The following is a 23,114-nucleotide window of genomic DNA, read 5'->3' on the forward strand; positions in this document are numbered from 1 at the left end:
AGGAACTCAAGCCATCTCCTCTAGAGAAGATTCAACTCTTTCTGGGTGAACACATACTGAAGGATTCAATGATCGGTGAACACATCTACATGAACACCAAGTAGTGTGTCCATGTCTTGAGTGCAAACACCATTGCTGCAAGCTCGAGGTCATGAGTTGAGATGGTTCTTCTCATGCACCTCAAGCTTTCTAGAGTCATAAGATATAACCTTATCTCTTTGCATCAACACACAACCAAGGCCAACTCTGGATGCATTGCAATAGATCACATAACCATCTGAACCCTTTGGTAGAGTCAAGACAGGAGCTGTAGTCAATCTAGTTTTAAATTCTGCGAAGCTTTTCTCACAATCATCTGACCGTTGGAACTTGATGATATTCTAAGTCAACCTAGTCAATGACGAGGCTATGGATGAAAATCATTCCACGAACCTTCTGTAATAACCTGCTGGACCTAAAAAACTTCTAATATCTGTTAGCAGTAGGTCTAGTCCATTTTTTCACTGCTTCTATCTTTTGTGAATCTGCGCGGATCCCTTCTCTAGATACAATGTGACCAAGGAAAGCAACGGATCGCAACCAAAACTCACATTTACTAAACTTAGTGAATAGTTGACGATCTTTGAGAGTCTGCAGAGAAACTCTCAAATGACTTGCATGTTCTTCCTCACTCCTAGAGTAAATGAGGATATCATCAATGAAGACGATAACGAACAAGTTTAAGTACTATTTGAACACTCTGTTCATCAAATCCATTAAAGGTGAAGGAACATTGGTTATTCCAAACGACATAACTACAAATTTGTAATGACCATACCGAGTTTTGAAGGTTGTTTTCCGAATGTCACTATCTCTGACTTTGAGCTGATGATAACCTGATCTGAGGTCTATCTTTGAGAAATAACTAGGACCCTGAAGTTGGTCAAACAAGTCATTAGTCCTGGGGATGTGGTACTTGTTCTTGATTTTGACCTTGTTCAACTATCTATAGTCCATGCACATTCTGAGAGAACCATCTTTCTTCTTTACTAACAATACTGGTGCACCCAATGGTGAAATACTAGTTCTGATGAAACCCTTATCTAGAAGGTCTTTCAACTGCTCTTTCAATTTCTTAAGCTATGCTAGATCCATTCTGTAAGGAGGAATAGAAATACGCTGGGTATCTGGAAGGAGATCAATTCCAAAGTCGATTTTCCTTTCAGAAGGAACCCAGGAACAACTTTTGGAAATACTTATGGAAATTCACAAACTACTGGACTGACTCAAGATATGGGGTTTCAAGGCTAGAATCCTTAACCCGAACTAGATGATAGATATAACCCTTAGATATCATCAATCTGGACTTAAGGTAAGAAATAAATCGACCCATAGGCTGTAGGCTACTACCCAACCATTCTATGATTGGTTCGTATAGAAACTGAAAACGAACAATCCTAGTTCTACAATCGACTGAGGCATAACATGAGTGTAACTAACCATACCTACAATGACATCGAAGTCTACCATTTCTAACTGTACTAGATCTGCTAAGGTGACTTTCTGAGAGACTATGACAGGGCAATTTCTGTATACCTGTCTAGCTATAACTGGGTCACCGACTGGAGTAGAGAATGAGAAAGGTTTTGAGAGAGTTTCTGGACTGACATTGAATTAGAATGCTATATAAGGAGTTACAAAAGAAAGAGTAGCCCCTGGATCTAACAATTCATAAACATCAAGGTCAAAGACTCGTAACGTACCACTGACTACATCAGGAGAACCTTTCTAATCCTGGTGAGCCTGAAGAGCATAAAGTCTGTTTTGTCGCTGACCGCCACCTTTACCAGATGAGTTACCCTGCTGAGTGGGGTGACTTGTTGGTACTGCTGAATTTGTAGACTGAGCTCTATCATTACCGCCTCCTTGACCCTGTCTAAAAAGGAAAGTCCATCAACCTGTGACCAAACTAACCACATCCAAACATCATTCTTTTCCTGCTGAGAATATTCATAGTTCCCACTCCTAGCCTTATTATTTTCCTTAGCATGTTCCCTAAGCTTATCATCCTCAACCTTGTGAGCATGAGTCATAAGCCTAGAGATGTTCATATCTCCCAACAACATAGCGTTTCTGTACTCTTTCTTCACCAAAGATGAAACTCCATACAAGAACTTATTCATCTGAGCCCTGGAGTCAGCAACCATGTGAGGAGCATATTTGGAGAGTTGGTTAAACTTCAGCCCATACTCTTGGACTGTCAGGTTTCCTTGCCTCAAGTTCATGAATTCTTGGGCCTTTGCTTCTCTCAACTCTATGGGGAAAAACCCGTCGAGAAAAGTCTCACTGAAGCACTCCCAAGTAATAGGAGCTGCATTTGCACCCCTATTCTCCTTCCACTAGTGTACCAGATATAAGCCACGTCTTTCAGCTGGTATGATGCCAACTCAACCTGATAATTCCCAGTAACCTGTATCACCTCAAAGATCTTCTTGATTTCGTCCATGAAATTTTGAGCATCTTCATTAGTCTGCGATCCTAAGAACTCAGGCGGATTCATCCTAACAAAGTCACGGACCCTTGCTTCTGCTGATCCACTATTTTCATTCATAGGATCATGAACCTGATTGTTTTGGTGGGTCATACTCTGAGCCAACATCATAATGGAATTCCTGAACTCAGCATTGGAGACTTCTTGATATGGAGGAGTTGCGTTTGCATTCCTGGCATTCTCATTCTAGCGTTAGCTCTACGGGAGGCATGATCTGAAACGTAGAACGTCAAGTTAGAATGGAATTAGATCATACCTTACGCATGATAAGAGTAACAAGAAAGTAAAGTTTTTCCTAAAACACTATATAGCCTCCCTAACATTAGCGTTCTTGAGCTTTTTTCTTCTCTCTTGCTTTTAATTTTCTAAGTTTTGATTTAAGGATTTGACTTGGATATATTTTAATCATGTTTGTAGGCTTAAACTGACTAATATATGATAATTTAGGGTCAAAGCGACGTCACTTAGGGTTTAAACGGAGTGGGAAAGGCCAAAAAGACCCCTAGGAAGGTTGCTGTCGGGCCTCACGATGGCCAGGACTGACAGTCCATCGTGCACCCGACGCCCCGTCGTGAGGGCCTGTTCGACATGCCTTTACTAAAATGGGCATAACGTTTTACTCGTAGGTATAGTTTTAGAAAGGCCGATGTGTGGAAAGATAATTCAATTATCTATATGTGGGTAGGTCATGGGAGACCTAATTCATTTTGTGATAAGAGTTATAATCATTTTAAGTTGACCCAACTGCATTTCCCCTTAACTGGCTGCAAATTTTCCACCTACGGTCAGACCTGTGGACCGTAGGTCCACCTACGAACTAGCTGGTCATCCATAGCTCTTGTCAGAGAGTGGTTGAAGGGAGTCTTGATCGATGGTCATGGACTACGGACCATCGTTTGACCTAAGGACCGTAAGTCCGTCCGTCGTCCAAGACTTAACAAATGTTTCTAGGATGAAATTTTTGGGAGTTTCTGATCCCATCGATGGTTGTGCAGGCCGGACCGTGGTTCCGGCTACGGTCCGTCGATGCCATTGTTGGTAGCACCTGTAGATTTTTCTGAAAAACTAATTTTTGGTCTCTTTTGGCTACAGGGTGTTACAATTCCTCTACATGAAATCAAAGTCTCCACATTAATGAGAATACATTGTCACTTTGTAGCTTTGGAAACTAAATCACTCAAAACTCCTTCTCCATAAATAGGAAAATTGTGGCTGTAGAAGAATATGAAACCCTGAAGGTGTCAACATCCAAGAGTAATGGCGACTCTCCACAATATTTTCTTGGGTACATCCCTCGAGTTCACTAAGAATGCAGATGACACATAAGTTCAAGAATTAAAGATGGACCAAAAATAAATTGTAGAGCAGTGTTTACAAAATATTTGAAAAGAAAAGTTCTTCATAGGACATATGAACAATAAATAAGCAAAGGTGTCCAATTTGTGACATCCACTCTGCAGCAACAAAACTGATGGATTCGTAAAGCCAATATGTGGTTGCAAGACATACATGTCCATTTCAACAAAAATATCTTCAATCTTCTTCTTTTTTTCCCATTCTTGTTTCTCTAGGAGAAGACGTTCCTTGTCTTCAAATCTAAATATTAACCACTTTATATAATTCTATCTTAATAAGAGTTATAACTCTTAGACATCGAAACTCAAACAAATATTTACTATCAACTCATTTAGGTGTATTCATTGTGCCAAACTGACGAATCTATATGCCTTCTAAAACTTTTGGCCCAACAAGAAAATATCACCATAATTCGTTGTCGGCACTTGGACGTCGAATTAATTTATTCATTCATTCATCAAAAACAATTTTATGAAAGGACCTCATTACACAATGATTACCCCTTCATGAGAAGATTTTAATATAATGAATTTGTTATCATCATTTCTACTCTAAGACCTTATTTGTTTGCAGTTAATGCGGATCTAAATCTGATTTAGGCATTAGACCATTAGTTGCATTTTTTTATTTTAAAAATCTCTTAATGGGTCTTGAAAAGGTCCGAATGAATCAAATATGTAACAAGTTCGTATCCTCATTCAAACTCTTTTAAAGACACTTTTATTTTCAGAAATAAAATGTGCTCTATATTTTTTTCTTCAAATTAAAATAAACTTCAAGTCTCCTTCATTCTCCAACTTAATTATTTATCGAAATTATTTTTCTTAATTTTAATTTTTGTTCTTACTACTTGTCTATCAAGTATTGATAAATTTTATCTTTTTAAAAAATATTTGAGTAAAGTGCAAAGGAACTTCATAATATGTGTTGTTGAAGTCAAACTATGATGCATTATAGATTTGTTTAAAATCATTTGAATGTATCATATTCATTATTTATTTTAGAAAAGAGTACATGGGCAAACACATAATTGAACGTAAAGATATTTCATCTATTTATTTAAGATTAGTTTGTGTTGAATGTTTGTTTTCAAAAAATGATGACTAATTTTTTTTCGAACAATTATTTTTATTTTTATAATTTATGTATGTAGTTCATGTAGTTCCATTTTATCAAACTTAAAATATTTATTTATAATTCAAATATCCTAACAATTATAAAAGAATGACAAATTTTCAAATATTTTGTTAAGGTAATAATTAACTACTATTTTATTTTAATTATAATAATTATTGTGTTTGTGTGTATATATATACCCTAAATTAAAAGTATAAACTCTCTAACTTAAATGTTAAATTAGGTCAGTCCATCGATTGGCCCCCTAAAGTTGGCACCAAGTTCACATAGATACATCAACCGGGCAGTATTCATTTTAAACACATTATGTAGGGTCCCGCTATGTCATTTTGATACTTTTTTGACAATTTGTTTTACGCCATGTGTATTGCATGTGTATCATACATATAGTATATACCGTTGTAAAATAAAATTAATATTACTAAATTAGATCATTTTAGTTAATAATTATAATTGAACAAACATAGAACAAGTGTTTTTAAATTATTAATACATATTGTGATAAATTTACTTGTATTTTCAAATCAAAATAACCAGATACCATTAAACCATTTCAAAATACATTCAAAGTTTAAATATGAGAGAAAATGAAATTTCTTTGATAATATTATTTATTACTTCATTAAATTTTGTAAAAAAATCTAATCAACAAATAGAAAAACATTATCCATTTAAAAAAATGTAACCAATAGCCTATCCTCTTAAGGTTTCACGACCCAAATCGTCGTGAGTGGCACCCACACTAATCCTCCAGTGGGAGAACCATTCATACTAATTACCTAACCGACTTAATTAAAATACTAAAGCATTTAAGGTTATGAAAGGAAGTTTAAATGCTAAGGAAAAGAAATAGAGTTTCCCATAAACCATAACAAAGTCTAACAACTTAAACAAAATGCTGAATAATGCGTAGAATCTAACAGGCAATGTACCAAAAGATCAAAGTTCAACAAGTCTAAACAAGAACGGTTAAAACCCAAACTAAACATAAGACTTAGTTCAGAATATGGACATACACAGTAAAGAGAACTCATGGCCACCCAGAAGAACTGGTTCACCCTTGAATTGGATACGATCACTGATACTCTAAATGGGTTTTATCAATAGCCGCTTGACGATGTCATGTACTCCACAAAGAAAGAGCAAGTATAGTATTAGTACGCAACCATTGTGTACTGGTAGGATCACACCGCTATCCCACTAAATTCAAAATACATAAGTTAATAAAACATAACTATAACACGTATATACCCAAAATATACAATATCAACATCATTTATGAACAACTCACAATTTCACATTTCTCAAAATATAAATGTCAAATCAATGATCCTTTCATAGAACCCACCCAAACTATTGCTGAATTGGTACGTGATACCTAATCAAATGTTTTTTTGCGAAAATTATGCAACTGATCGCATATTTATGACGGAACGTGACAATCGATCCAAGTTAGTGTATCAAATACAACACCCAATCCATTCAACAAGCCACAATAACAATTACAGGTACAGTAATATCATAATCGTACAATCAAGTCATAGTTCATAACATTCATCATTCATCTATCCTCATTTGCAACTAGTGCAATTAATAATTCAACATTCGCATACATGCGCATATTATAATGAATCAAGAACAAACGTACATCACATAACATGAATCACAACCCTCACCTACCTCAAACAAAGCTTGAATCCCCTACGGAACTTGATTCTTCCTTTACCAAATTCGTTCCACTTATTCTTGGTGTACAAATAATGAAGATAACATGAGAATCAATAATCAATAACTAATGACCCAAATTACTGACAATTCTATCAACCCTAGATCAAACCCACGATCCAAATGTCCAAATTAGGGATTTTCCACCATATAATCTAAATAAAAACTCTCCCCCATCGATAATTACCCACTACATTATGTTTTATAAATTAAAAAATGGATCCGAGGAGTAAAACCTTACCTTAGCCTTAATAACGGTGAAATATTTTATCTAGAAAAAACATGGGGTCTTCTCTTAGCTCTCCAAGTCAAAAACTACAGAATGAAACATTTCTGGGGTTTATGTCACACTTAAGTCGCCTCTATTCCACCATATCTGTACTCACCCTGCTATAGCGGCCCCGCCCTAATGACACAAAATCCCATCGTAGCGTCTTACATGAAATAGAGAGCTAATTAACGAATTTACAACCCCCTGTTTCACAACAAACCTTTGTCTCATGACACTTAGAAACTACCCTCTCCTGCTAAAATCAATTTCCGGAGTTCTAATCGCCCGAATTCAATTCTGTAATGTCGTATGGGTACCTTAATCTCTTAATTACCTACTCGTACGATCAAATTCATAACAAGAACTCCCATTTGTCACCAGATTTCACTAGACCATATGAACTCTGATTTCTTCCAAATTTGGACTAGGTTGGAAAATTTCAAGTTACTACAAAAAAGTTATTTTGCCCAAAATTTGTCCCCGTTGGATTTTCTAAAAAGATGGTAACCAGTTTTTACAATAGATACCAATTTACAAATAACTTGTCCCCAAGTAACAAACTTAAGAAAAATAGGCTAAAGAAGTAATGGATTAGTACCTTAATCGACGAACAATTGGGGATACTTGTCTCGCATGTCCTTCTTTGTTTCCCAAGTACCTTCCTCAACTACAAAATGCTGCAATTGTACATTCATGGACATAATATTCTTGGTCCTCGGCTTACACACATCACGATTAGGAATTGCAATCGGTTCCTCCTCATATTGGAGGTCTTTGTCCAACACAATTGAGTCCCATTTGATTGTGTAATTTCCCCGTCACCATGATATATCTTCAACATGGACACACAGAATACCGTATGATCTCCCAATAGTGAAGAAGGTAAACAAAATCTATATGCCACTGACCCTACAAATTTTAGAACCTCAAAAGGACCAATGTATCGCAGACTTAGATTGTCATTTTTGCAAAATCTTACCACCCCATTCATGGGTGATAACTTAAGAAGAACATTCTCACCAACCTTAGATGTCATGTCTCTTACTTTATGATCCGCATACTTCTTCTGTCTACTCTGGGCTTCTAGAAGCTTATCTTGAATACTAATAACCTTATCTTGAGCATCCTTACCTAAATCAACCCCCAAAGGTTTCACATCTCCAACCTCAAACCATCCGATGGGTGATCTGTGTCCCCTCCCATATAATCCTTCAAACGACGCCATATAAATGCTGGAGTGATAACTATTATTTTAGGAGAACTCACACAAAGGTAAGAACTTATCCTAATGACCTCCTAAATCAATCACACATTCCCTTTTCCAACACTTGAATAGTCTTCTCTAACTTCCCGATTATCTGTGCATAGAAAGTGTTTCTAAAATAGTTATGTTCCCATTCATCATGTAACTTTCTCAAAAACTTGTATGTAATTTTCATACCACAGTCTGATATGATAGAGAGGGGCACCCCATGTAACCTCACTATCTCTTTCACATACACCTTATTCAATTGTTCAGAATTATAATCTTCTTACAAGAATAAAATGGACTGACTTAGTTAATCTACGAACCACTACCCACATAAAATTAATGATTTTGGGGGAAGATCAACCACAACATTTATGGATATATTGTCCCACTTCCATTCTAGAATCAACATTTTCTAAATCAAACTTGTAGGCCTTTGATGTTCATATTTACTTGTTGGGAATTTTGACACTTCGCCACAAGCTCCGCTATATCCTTCTTCATGCCTGACCACCAATAATTTTTCTTCCAATCGCGGTACATCTTGGTCACACCCGGATGAATGAAATATCGTTGACCATGGGATTCCGTTAGCAATTTCTGAATGAAGTCATCAATTTGAGGAAGACAAATCCTTCCTTTAAAACTGAGCACACCTTTCGAGTAAAGAGTGGTCTATTGACTCTTATGAATAACCATATTCTTTCTAAGATTATTTAACTTTTCACCCTCAAATTGTTTGTCCTTGATCTCTTCAATAAACATTGTCCTAACTTCAATGCTAGCTAACACCCCGCCTTCTTCTAAGATGCCCACATCATGAACTTAGACTCTGAGGTCTGAATCTCCTTAGACAAAGGTCTCTTAGTTACACTCAGGAAAGCAAAATTACATATACTCATCGCCTTTAGACTCAAAGCATCTGCCACTACATTAACCTTAACCGGATGGTATTTAATGATGACTTTATAATTCTTGAGTAACTTCATCCACCTTTGTTGTCTCAAATTCAGATCTTTTTGAGTGAAGACTGAAAGCTATGATTATCAATAAGTACCTCACACTTCAAACCGTAGATTTAATGCCACATGATCTTAAGAGTGAACACTACCGCTCCCAACTCCAAAGTATGTGTAGGGTAATTCCTCTCATACACCTTTAATTGTTAAGTGAATGAAAATAGAAGCAAAGTTCTTCACAAATGACAATTATAACTAAGCGAGCCCCACAAAAATCCTAATGTCTGTCACATATCTAGGCCATACCTAATTCTTAACCGTCTTAATCTTTTAGAACCTACCATTACCTCTTTTTTGAAACTACATGCCCCAAAAATGCAATTGAAGTCGGCCAAAATTCACATATGGAAAATTTTGCAAACAACCTTTGTTTCTCAAGAAACTCCCAAACAATATGAAGATGATCGATATGCTCTTCCTCACTTTCCGAATATATCAAAATATTATTAAAAAATACTATGACAAATAAATCATGAAATGGCTTTAACAAACGGTTCATTAAACTCATAAAAGTTGCATGCGCATTAGTCAACCTAAATGACATGACTAGAAACTCGTAATGCCCATAGTGGGTTCTAAACGTTGTCTTCGTTACATTCATGGGCCTAATCTAAAACTGATGGTAGCCAGACCTTAGCTCAATCTTAGAGAAAACTGATGCACCTTGCAATTGGTTATAAGATCATTTATTTGAGGCAGTGGGTACTTGTTTCGATCTGTAACCCCATTCAATTTCTATCAATCTATACATATTCTAATAGTACTATCCTTTTTAATAAAAAAGATTACTAGATCACCCTATGGGGAAGCACTTGGATGAATAAATCCTTGATCAACAATCTCTCGGAATTGAGCCTTAAGCTTTGAATATATCAAAAAGCTCTTGGAATTGAGCCTTATTCTCTCTTAAATCTGGCCAAGTCATGCAATATGGAGGGATTAAAATGGGATGAGTAATAGCTTCTAAATCAATATAGAAATCTATATCTCTATTCGAAGGCATACCAGGAATTAAGTAGGAAAGATTTCTCTAAATTCTGTCACCACAGAATAGACTCAATCGACGGACAGTCAACCTGAACATTCCAAGTATGAGCCAAATATTCCAAAAAACCCGCCCTACCAGTTCCCTATCCCAAATGGAGGATACGATCTTAGCTTGCTTAGGCTTGTACACCAGTTCCAACTCTAACTTGCCCTTTCTCATAATTTCTAGAGTTACAGAGTTAGTATTACAATTAAGCACAATATAATAAGGGGCTAACTAAGTCATGCCTAAGATTATATCAAAGTCACTCATATCCAAAGTCACCAAATCAGCCGAAGTCTGAAAATCCATAAATAAAATAGGACAAGCATGATAGACATAAGTGACTATGACATACTTTCTAACCAGGGCAAAAAAATGCATAGGTGTATCAGGCATATCACAAATCATAAATGATGAGGAAATACACACAGACACATGATAATAAGTAGAACCTGGATAGAATAATACATTAACCATCCGGTCACAGACAACAATAGTATATGTGATCACTGCATCAGACGCCTCTGCATCGATCATTCAAAGATAAGCGTAGCACTGAGCTGTGTCATAGTGAAGGAAGACTTCCCTTTCCGGATGCACTGTACCTCTGCCTGCGTTACCGTGTACCCTGCCTCCAGGGCCTCACTTATTGCCACCTCGCCCACCTTATGGATGCCATTGACAATTATTAACATTCCCTGTGGGTACCACTGTTGTAGTCTGCTGTTCTGCAGAATCCATTATACGCGGGTGTGGAAAATCTCTCATCATATGCCTAGGTTCTCCAATTTTATACCAAGTATGACCAAAAGAAGGTTTGCTGCTCATTGAAGGCGCAACACCCAGGCTATCCTGAATCAAATTTTAAGGTGGAGTTACGGAGTAATTACATATAAATGCAAAAATGTGAGACTTAATTGGTTGGCTGCAAGTGTTGGTATCCCTGAACCAGTAGAGTAAGGTCCATGAAAGTTTCTTGAATTCTAACATTTCTTAGCCAATGCCTTAACCACCTTCTCGCCTTCCCCCTCGACTTTCATCACAAGGTTTGTTACCTTATTGATGTTTTTCCTTGAAGATGTCATATGATTAGGTAATACTTACAACTCAAAATTTAGTCCCTTAATAAATAAACGAATCCTCTCTTCTTCAGTAATCACCAATTGCGTAGAATATGTCGATTAGACATGAAACATGGCATCATAGCATCCATAAACATACCACCTTGATCCAAAGCCATGAAACCATCCTTCTTCTGATCTCTCAAGCTCCGAGGCATATACTTCTCTCAAAACAAAGCTAAATCTGAGTCCAAGTAAGTGGGGGTAAAATTGAAGATCTGCATTCCACATAAATTCTCCACTATTTCTTAGCCTCTCCTTGAAGCTAAAAAGTCACAAACTCAACCCCATGATGATGGACAATTCCCAACTTATATAGCCTTTCATATCAATCTAGGATGAACTCATATGCATCCTCACTCTCTGAACACTGGAACACATGTGATTTCAGCTTCAAGAACATAGTGAACATATCATGCTCACTACCACTCACAACAGGACCTAACAAGGGACGAAAGAAAGCACCATTACCTCTATTTCCACCCACCTTGGGGATAGTGATGGAAATAGGAGGATTGGCGAGAGCATGAGTTTCTTGAATAGAGGGAAGACTCCAAGACCAAAAAATCCTTCCAAGAGCGTCATAATCTGTTCATCTAATATTGGCCTTAAAGGAGTAATATCTTTAGTCTAAACCTACATTCTTCCTCTCGTCCAAGATTCTGTTCATTAGCAACCTCGATATTCTCCTCTACCTCTTCATGAAGTGCAAGAAGGACCTCATTTTAGGAAGCATTTTCAACTGGTGATCCATCCCTTGTAGGAACCCTTCCTCAGCCTCTACCCCTAGATCTTCCTCTACCCCTGCCTCGACCACACATCTCGTTGGAGATTCCTCAGCTGGAGCATTGACAGGAGCTACAGACTTGACATCGCTGAACCTAGTGTTAACCATCTGCGGACAAAAGATGATCAAGGTTACATGTCAATTTGAATTGCCAATGTATAAAATAATTAACGAGGTTAGATACCAATTTGAATCTCCAAATACCAATTGGAATAATGTTATAGCATGAAAAGAGACAAAAAAAGTAGAGAGATTTCCTAAAGTCTTATGGCCTCACGAAGAAAAGTACAGATGTCTCCATACTTTACCGCAAGACTCTAGAAGACTCATTTTGGTACATCGAGATCAACAAACCTAGGCTCTGATAAATAAAAATCACAATCCAAACCACTATGAGTGGCACCCATATTAACCCTCGGTGGGAGAACCATTCATACTAATTAACAAATTGACATAATTAAAATACTAAAACATATATTATTGCAGAAGAACGTTTAAATGCTAAGTAAAAGAAATAGAGTTTCACAAAACTCAAACAACACTCTAACATCTTAAATCAAATGTGGAATACTATCTAGAACCTGAAAGTCAATGTACCAAAACATCTAAGTTCAACATGTCTAAGCAAGAAGGGTACAACCACAAACTAAATATAAGACTGCTGATGTACTAGTTTAAGTCTGAAATGTGTACATAGAAAGAAAAGAGAACTCATGGAAGCCCATAAACTAGCTCACCCTTGAATTTGATACGATCACTGATCTTGTAAGCAAGGTCTATTAATAGCCTCCTGAAGATTCCGTGTAGTCTACAAAGAAAGAGCAAGTGTTGTATTACTACACAACCACAGAGTATTAGTAGAATCGTGCGACTATCCCACTTAGTGAAGTATATATAAGTCAATATATTATAGCAATAACATGCATACATAAAAAATATACAGTATCAACCTCATACATGAAAAACGTACAATTTCACATTCCTCAAGATACATAGTTATATCAATTCAATGGACCTTTCATGGAACCCACACCCAAGTTGTTACCGTACCGGTACATGGTACTAGATCCTATGTTTATGTCATAATGTGGCAATCGATCCCATGTTTATTCTAAAACATGTCAACTAATCCAAGTTAGTGTGTTACAATGCATTACCCAATCCATTCAGCAAGCCACTATAACAATCACAAGTGAATTCTCATAATCATACAATCAAGTCATGTTTTATGGAAATTATCCTTCATCTATATTTATTTAAAATTAGTGTGATCAATAATGCAACATTCTCATACATACATGTATTATAATGAAGCCAGAACGAAGATACATCACACAGCATAATATCTAAACCATCACCTACATCAAACAAAGCTTGAATCCCTAAGAAACTTTATTCTTCCTTTTTCGGATTCGTTTCGCTTGTTCTTGGTCTACAAACACTTAAGATAACAAGGGAGTCAATAAACAATAGCTAATAACTAATAACTTGAATTACCAAAAATTCTATCAACCTAGATCAAGGTAATGGTCCCAATATCCAAATTAGAGCTTTTTCCACCATAAATCCATATTAAAACCATCCCCCATCAATAATTACATGCTAAATTATAGTCTACGGATCTAAAAATGCATTAAGGTAGTTAAACCTTACCTTTAGTCTTAAGAATTGTGAAAACCCATCAAGAAACCACATGGGGTAGTCTCTTAGATCTTAAAGTAAAAAAGTACAAAATAGAACACTTTTGGGGTTTATTTTGCACTTAAATTGTGTCTATCTAGCCACATCAGTATGCAACCCGCTAGAGCGGCTCCGCCCTGGGGGAACAAAATCCCGCTGTAGTGGCATGCACAAAACAGGAAGCTATTTAACGAATTTTCAAACCTCATTTCACAACACACCTTTGTCTCATTACCCTTAGAAACTACCCTCTCACTCAAAAATCAATTTTGGGAGTACTACTCAATCTAATTCAATTCCATAAAGTCATATTAGTTGCTTAACTTCTAAGCTACTCACTAGAATGATCAAATTCATAATGAGATCTCCAATTTGTTACCAGATTTCCTTCGACCTTACAGACTCTGGTTTCGTCCAAATCGAAACTAGGTTGGGAAATTCTTAGGTACTACCAAAAATTATTCCGGCCAAAATTTCCCCTGTTGGATTTTCTATAATGACAGTAATCGGTCATTACATAAGCTTATGAACCTGAATGGTGTACACCATTTAAGTACAAATTTTCCTTAAATATTCATACATGAAATTAAGGATGTGCAAGACAGTAATAAGGATTACCATAAGTGTGTCAATATATTTTATCTTTATGTATAACATATCTTTTACAAAATATAATTACTCAATTAATATTTGAGTGAGGCTATCATAGAGATGTAATTTTACCTGAAAAGTGTACTTTGTTGTTATCATGAATGATGGTTATATATACTTCAGTAGAATAATTTAATTTTTATATATGAATAACAACACATATGGTGAAAAATATTTCATTTCACAAAGTTTCTACCTTATCTTTAAGGAATTGTAGTCTTCTCCTTTTTTATGCCACATGCATATCATATAGTCGTTTTTAACGATAGTATTTATTATCTTGTAGAATTTGTTTATGATATATAATATTAAAATTTTTGAATAATAAATGTTAATAGATGAATAAAATTTAAAGTAGTATTTATAGAATCATTAATTTGTTTTTAGATCATTTTATGATCAATTACTATTTTCTTATATATATATATATATATATATATAGTAAGGAGTGTATCTTGTGATATAAATAAAAACTATATGGAATGATACATATCCAATGAAAAAGGAGCGCAGAAATGTATATTCATGCTATATTAACTCTAGTGTTCCATTTGATTTAAATCTCTTGCCACTAACCTTTTACTTTCTCCATTCATTTGAACGTACATATCCATTAAAAATACTTGTTATGATGGATATCTTATCATATTATAAGTAAAAGTGAAATCTATTTTTGAAATAGTGAATTTAACATCAAAGCAAATAATTCAATGGTTTACGTTTAACGAAAAAGAACAAACATATAAAAAACAAAGAAGAAGTATCTTACCTAAATCATATGCCTTTTTCATGTCGTCTTTATATTATTGTCTCTCCCGCAACTTTTCATCACAGTTAACTCATGATAATGGTAAGAAAAAAAGAGGAGTGTGAATCAATGAATGATTTGCAATAATTTTTTTCATGAACTCTTTCTGATGAGGTACCTTGAATTTCGTTGAATTTCACACATGATAATTTTTGCAAGTAACACTTAAATATTTTTTAAAGAAGAATAAGAGTAGACGACTTAAAGAAATTGTAGTTTATAAGTGCGAGGAAACCCCTCGATTTGTAGATACAAAATAGTAGTATGGTGTTAATTGTACCTTATACGAAAAGTAACAATCTTCTGAAAAAGTCACTGCTTATTTGAAAAGTCACAACTCTTTGGAAAAGTCACAACTCATTAGAATAGGCACAACCCTTAGAAATGTCACAATCCTTCAAAAATATCAGAAACTTTCAAAAAAGTCACAACTCATTGGAAAAGTCACAACCCTTTCGAAAGTCACAACTCATTGAAAAGTCACAATTCTTTGATTTGGAAAGGTATTTACTTTCAATATAATAAAATTAATTAAATTATTAAATAATAAATTGATTATTTTTAGTTGATTCATTACAGTAATTCAATATTTAAGTTTGAGAGTTCAAGCTTTTAAAGAAGTATAGATATATTGATATCGCTGTGGTATATTTGACTAATTAGTGTATTACACTATTTAGTGACATGTCAAACAACCATTTAAATATTGACATGTGTAATTTTCAGATAAGATTATTAAAAATCTATTTAGTATGTAAAATAAAATTATTATTCTACAAAAAATAATCTATCCTCTCTCCCCTTCCCCCAAGTAGCTGTCTTTTCTACTACACCAAACATTTTTTTTTATGTTTTTAACAGAGAAGGGTCTAAAATGAGCTTTAAGTATTTGAATAGGTAGAACATTATCCTTCATCTACCTATCGGCCCTAAAATACCCCTGACGTCCACCTTTCAACTAAAAATTCCCTCGATATTAATCATTTGACTCATATTTTCCCTTATTTTAATGTATCCCTTAAAGTAAAATTATCAAATATTTATTTATTATATTGCTTAAGGTGATTGGTCCAAATTTAAATCCTTATAAAAAATATAATGTCACGACCGATCTCACTAGTTCGTGTAGGCACCTATATACTACCACCTAAGTAGGAGAACCCCCATATCCCGGCCACTGAAATCATGTGAAAATTTAAAGAAAACAGAGATAATTGCAATAATATAATTTTATAAATAATATCTTTAGACATACCTTTATTTAATATTTATTAAAAAATTTAACAACTCCCATAGATCTAGTCTAAACACGTACAAGAGCTACTAAAAGCACAACAGAATGGGATAAATAAAAGGCACAACTCCCACCATGCGGAACAAAGAATGGAAGCGGCTGGAGAAGTTCTTTGCTTTCACCTATGAAAAAATCACCAACCTGCATCATGACTATGTCTAAAATACATAACAAGAGTAGTATCAGTATAAACACACGTACTCCTAGGCATCATCGGTCAACCCAATGTGGACCACATATCATACAAAACCAACTAGTATGATCATGAATTAAGCCACTGGCTTCTCCACCTTTTCAAACAACTCACTCAACATGTTCTTGATCATAGCCTAACCATTCTAATACATTAATGAACCGTAATTTCACCCAAAAGAACTCTCAGTAACCGTCCACTTCCTACTCTTACCTCCTTGTCACATTACTCAACCATGGTCACATAGTACACTACATCAAACTTCCTTACCACTAAAACCATTTCTTTTCCCAAGGTAAAATCCACCTAAGCATATTTCATCACATACGCTACCTATACTTCTCTCAATTACAACACACATCAGCCCTTGATATGCATCACTCGACCCTTGAACCCTTTGCCCATCCACCATACCCCACAAGTTTTCTCAACGCAAGGACAATGAAATATAAGTCATCATAACCTATACCAACTAAGTGCAAAATATCCAAGTCAACACAACAATATCATCATATGTATATATGCAAAATTTATAATAACATTGACATGAAGAACAATAATGTATTTCACATTCCTCAAGATACACAATTATTTAAAGTAGTTGGTCCTCTCATGGAATTCAAACCAAAACTAATAGCACACCGGAACGTGTTACTCGATCTAATAGTTATGCCGGAATGTGGCAATCTGATTTCATTTTTATGCCGAAATGTGGCAGTCCGATCAAAGTTATTTGTGTTGGAACACGACAATCCGATGCAAGTTAGTTATGAAAAAATGTGGCAATCCGATCCATCAACACACCACAGTCACAAACCAAAGTATACTCTCAAGTCATATAATCAAAAAAATATTCATGGCATATAGTCATTAATCTATCTCATTTAAAACAAGTGTGATCAATAATGCAACGTTCAGGTACACACACGCATCACAATGAAACAAGACATACATACATCACACAATCATAGAATCACAATAATCACCTACAATAAATCATTCATCATGCACCTCTTGGAAACCCTGATTCGACCATACTCAGCCCGAAATTCATTTTTTAAGGCGTCTTCTAGGGTTTGAATCATAGATCATTTAGTTCATGAAGGACTACACATAATCTTACCATCGATATACATATATTATTCAGTGAGCATAAATTTAAACCACTCAATTCAGAAAACCTAAAATAATTTGGTGCCAAGCAGTTGCATAAAGTTTTTAACTTCATTTCCGGTTTTCCAGGCTCGCGACGGTGAATTTGGCCAACAATCTGCAAGATCTCACCATCCTCACGCTAAAAATCTGCTTCTCCTTCCTTCGCAAGCTTATAGTAGTCTGAGGTTTCTAGGGTGCTTTATGACTTATTTAAGTATTTTAGGAAGATAGAGAAAGTAGAATTTCATGTAATTTACATGCTCCTCCCTATCCCGCCCTAGCGGAAACTACCCCAATCTAGCAAGACAATGCCCAAATGTTTCTTAGGTTTTGTGTCTCCTATCTAACGACGCTTTGGTTCGTTTCAATAACTTATTTACCCATTGTTCAACCCCGAATGACCAGTGAATATTTACTCACGCACCCAACCTTGCAATACTTTTTACTAACCAGTTGGGCCATTACGACAACCAAAATCACAAAAAATGTTTCCTCATTAGGATAATACCTTTTCCTCAACATTATTGTAAGTACATCCTGAAGATTAACCAAATCATTGAGCTTAAACAAGTTACACACAGCAATGTTATACGACAAAAAATTTGCAACCTCGGTTTCTTTCAAAACTCTTAGTGCCACTTCGACACGCTCAATCTTGAACAATACATCCATTTATTTATTTTCAAAGTAAAGACATATATCTATTACATCAATCTTGTGTATTGGTCTTTGCATATTTATATAGTAGTTTTTAATTCAGATATTTATGGTACTTTTCACAACAAAGAAATGTGTATTGCATATGTAGCAACTATCATAAATTGTTGCTATAGGTGTGTGAAAAAGTACTTGATATATTGTAATAAAAATTATTGTTGCTAAAAACTTTCCAGACAAATTGCTAACTATTTTTTTTTTATGTTTTTGCAAAAACTAATATTGTTGGTAAAAAAAACTATGACAACATTAGATATATAAGGTTCAATATATTTTAATCATTCTAGTAATTTTTAAATAACCTTCTTTTAGCAGTACTTGTGTTGCAGGAGAGTTGAATTATGCATGTTCATCCTGCAAATAAAAGACAAATATAAATATATTTTGATAAAGTAAATTATAAAATACACAAATATGAATTTGAAAGGCACAAAAAAATAACAGAATACTATACTCAACAAAGGACTTCACCATAAAATCACAGAATACTATACTCAACAAAGGACTTCACCATACTCGGTCCGGCTCTACTTTGAGGGAAGCTTTTAACACAAAACCAAATAATCTTAATTATAAGCATAACTTTCAAAGTTAGCTCTAATATATATATGAACATCCCAAACTATTAAGTGTCACATCAAGTAAAATAAGAAATCACTCGAAAAAATTGACTGATCCAACCAAAAAGAATACATCATGAACACCCAAAAAAGTCACGATTTTTTTATAAATGTCGCAACTCTTGATAAAAGTTACAATTCTTGATAATAGTTCACAACTCTTCATTAAAGTCACTTCTTCTCATAATAGTCATATCTTTTGAACAGTTGCGACTTTTATGAAAAGTTGAGACTTTTATGAAAATTTGTGACTTTAGTAAAAACTTGTGACTTTATGAGAAATTGTGACTTTAATGAAAGGTTGTGAACTTTCTGAATGGTTTCAACTTTTCCAAATAGAGGGAGTTCCTCTCATTAATAATAAAAATTATGATCTTCTTCTTCTATTTCCACAAAATTAAATATTTGTATACTTTGCTTCTATTGAGTAACATATGTTTTTGTATCAATAAGTTGATGTGGATGTAATTCTTTGAACCTTTGGTATAGGTGGAGAAGAGTTTTCTTAAGGGAACATTGTGTATTCAGTGAACACGATTTTTTTCTTTCTACTTCATTCTATTTTTACATTATCATGGTTTGTGTTTTTTGCATGGTATGTGTTTTGGCACTCATTAATTTGTGCTTAGGATATTAATTGTTGTGTTGGAGTACATGTTTAAAACTTTGTTGTTTATGTTTCTGCAAAGTAATTGTGTTCAGTTAAATTGAACATATACATATATTGTACCTATATTCATTGTGCAGATAATAATTATTGTACTCAGTTCCAACAATTCATGTTTTTATATTCTATATTAAATACTATAACTTAAAAGTATTATATATAAGCTTATATATTATCTATTTTTACATATATATGAAATTTCTCACTTATCAATTGAAGAAATTCATTATGCAAGTTCAAAAGTTATAATTGCTTTCATGTTTAAGCATAATTTCTTTATTGAATATGTTAATAAATTTTTTGATTTTCTCCTAAGGCATATATCACAATTGTATAATCTATGCAACTTAAATGTTACTTTTACCATGAAATGCCTTGCATATATATCCTTATTTTCTTTTTTCTTTTCCTTTTATTGTTGATTAAACAAGCAATGATTAATCATTTCGTAAATAATTCATTCATTAGAGGTTCTTGAGTTATGTGATAATGAAAAATAATAAAAATTATGTTGGAATATTGCTATTATTTTTTTAAGAAGTTATTTTTCCATTATTTTTAATGTATGGATATTAGTAAAAAATTATTTGCAAGTTCAATGCAATTATTATTTATGACCGCGCGAAGCATGGACAAATTACCTAGTGTATACTATAAATAAATATCTTGACATTCACCAAATGAGATATAGCGCCATTTTGCTTTCTTTTAAACTTTTTGGTAATACACTACACAATACACATTTCCTGTTGAGTAGGGATACTAATTTTATGATCGAGTCGCTCAACCGCTTCACCTAGCTCAGAGAGCAAACCAATCAATTCTGGCACGGAACGACAACAACATCCACAAAAATAATGGTTAATTAACAAAATGCATTACATGCAAAGAAGAAGAAAAAACATATGGAGATAATTAAATGTTGTTTAAAATCATTACGACAGTGATTCAGAAAATAAGAACACAAAAAACCATACAAAACAGCATCTTGAGGTGCAGTAAACAGATACAAAACAAAATGCGACATTAAATTCATTGTATCGATGTGACGCCCTTCGAAAAATCAAAATGAAAACTAATAGATCCCTCAGGAAGTGATGCTCAAAATTTAAACTTAGAAACATTTACATAATATGGTATGAGGCTCACTATGACGATGCTTATACAATCAGCAAAAGAGAATGCAAGAATATTACATGTGACTATTGTCACAAGAATGGGCATATCATGAAATATTGTTACAAGCACAAGAGAGATATGAGACAACAAAAGAGAGAAGAAGATAATGAAAATCGTGTTGCTGTTGTTGCTAATGATGATCTTCTTGTTTCTTGTGATGCAAATGCCATTAATCTTGTTCATGATGAGTCTAGCTGGTTTGTGGATTCTGGTGCTACTTCTCATGTCACGCCAAAGAAGGAATTATTTTCTTCTTATACTCCAGGTAATTTTGGAACGTTGAGAATGGGCAATAATCATGAAGTTGAAGTTATTTGCATTGGGACAGTTTGTTTGGAAAGTAACAATGGTTCCAAACTAGTTCTCAATAATGTCAAGCATGCTCCAGATGTTCGCTTGAATTTGATTTCTGTAGGATATCTTGATGATGAGGGTTATGTTAATACACTTGGTGTTGGCCAGTGGAAGCTTACTAGAGGTTTGATGGTTGTGGCCCGTGGTGACAAGTTGTCTAACTTGTATGTATTTCAGGGCTCCATTTCCAGAGACTCAGTAAATTTGGTGGAGAATGATACTTCATCAGAGTTATGGTATAGAAGGCTGAGTCATATGAGCGAGAAGGGGATTGATAGTTTGGCTAAGAAAAATTTACTTTCTGGAGTGAAACAAGCAAAGTTGAAGAAATGTGTTCATTGCTTAGCCGGTAAACAGAAAAGAGTTTCTTTTCAGAGTCATCCGCCTTCAAGAAAGCTTGATTTGGTGGATTTGGTACATTCTGATTTGTGTGGTCCTTTTAAGGTAAGATCTCATGGTGGTGCACTTTACTTTGTGACTTTTATTGATGATCATTCTCGCAAACTCTGGGTATTTCCTTTGAAGTCCAAGGATCAAGTACTTGATGTGTTCAAAGGTTTTCAGGCCTTGGTTGAAAGACAAACAGGGAAGACATTGAAATGCATCCTCTTAGATAATGGTGGTGAGTATATTGGTCATTTTGATAGATATTGCAGAGAGCAGGGTATTAGGCATCAGAAAACTCCTCCAAAGACTCCTCAGTTAAATGGTTTAGCAGAGAGGATGAACAGAACTCTAGTTGAGAGGGTTAGATGTATGCTTTCAGATGCTAAGCTGTTAGATTCTTTTTGGGCAGAAGCACTTAATACTGCTGCTTATGTTATCAATTTATCTCCTGCTGTTGCTTTAGATGGTGATGTCCCTGACAGAGTTTGGACTGGTAAGAATGCTTCTTATGATCATCTTAGAGTTTTTGGGTGTAAAGCCTTTGTACATGTTCCTAAGGATGAAAGGTCAAAGTTGGATGTTAAAACTAGGCAATGTATCTTTATTGGTTATGGTCAAGATGAATTTTGGCTATCGTTTCTATGATCCTGTTGAGAAGAAACTTGTTAGAAGCCATGATGTTGTGTTCTTTGAAGACCAAACAATTGAAGATTTTGACAAAGTTGACAAGGCTGATATTCAGAATAGTGAGAGCTTAGTTGATGTTGATCCAGTTCCTTTGACTATCGCACTAGAAGAAAATCTTCGTAATGATGAAAATCAAGTTGATAATGAAGATGTTGATCATGTTCAGAATGACCGACATGATGTTGTTGATGCTCCAGTGCATGATGATGTGGTTGTCCAACAACCAATTATAGATGCTCCAGAGAGTTCTCTCAGACGATCTAGTAGAGAGAGAATTCCGTCATCTCGTTATTCTCCCAATGAGTATGTACTCTTGACTGACGGGGGAGAACCCGAGAGTCTTGATGAGGCCATGGAAAGTGAAGAAAAAAAAAGGTGGTTTGATGCTATGGAAGATGAGATTAAATCCTTGCATGATAATCATACCTTTGATTTGGTTAAGTTACCTAAAGACAGAAAAGCTTTGAAAAACAGGTGGGTTTTTCGGGTGAAACATG

General features: G+C 34.8%; 1 protein-coding gene across 1 annotated transcript; it reads right to left on the reverse strand.

Annotated features, from left to right (window-relative positions):
* Positions 1–465: 465 nt before the first annotated feature.
* LOC138343849 (uncharacterized) lies at positions 466–8,244 on the reverse strand. Its single transcript, XM_069294698.1, has 5 exons — positions 8,044–8,244; positions 2,432–2,626; positions 1,753–2,378; positions 1,433–1,642; positions 466–673 (listed from the first exon to the last, which is right to left on the reverse strand). Exons 1-5 carry the CDS (start codon positions 8,242–8,244, stop codon positions 466–468), a joined length of 1,440 nt encoding a protein of 479 aa, XP_069150799.1.
* Positions 8,245–23,114: the final 14,870 nt, after the last annotated feature.

Source organism: Solanum lycopersicum, chromosome 1 (assembly GCF_036512215.1).
Source record: "Solanum lycopersicum chromosome 1, SLM_r2.1".
NCBI classification, from domain to species: Eukaryota; Viridiplantae; Streptophyta; class Magnoliopsida; order Solanales; family Solanaceae; genus Solanum; species Solanum lycopersicum.

Excerpts from the sequence above, each read along its gene's own strand:
- LOC138343849 (XM_069294698.1), bottom strand. The coding sequence starts at position 8,244 with ATGGCGTCGTTTGAAGGATTATATGGGAGGGGACACAGATCACCCATC. Across the intron at positions 1,643-1,752 it reads ATTAGAAAGGTTCTCCTGAT|TCCAGAAACTCTCTCAAAAC; the intron begins GTAGTCAGTGGT and ends ATTCAATGTCAG. Across the intron at positions 674-1,432 it reads TCGATTGTAGAACTAGGATT|GAGTGAGGAAGAACATGCAA; the intron begins GTTCGTTTTCAG and ends CATTTACTCTAG.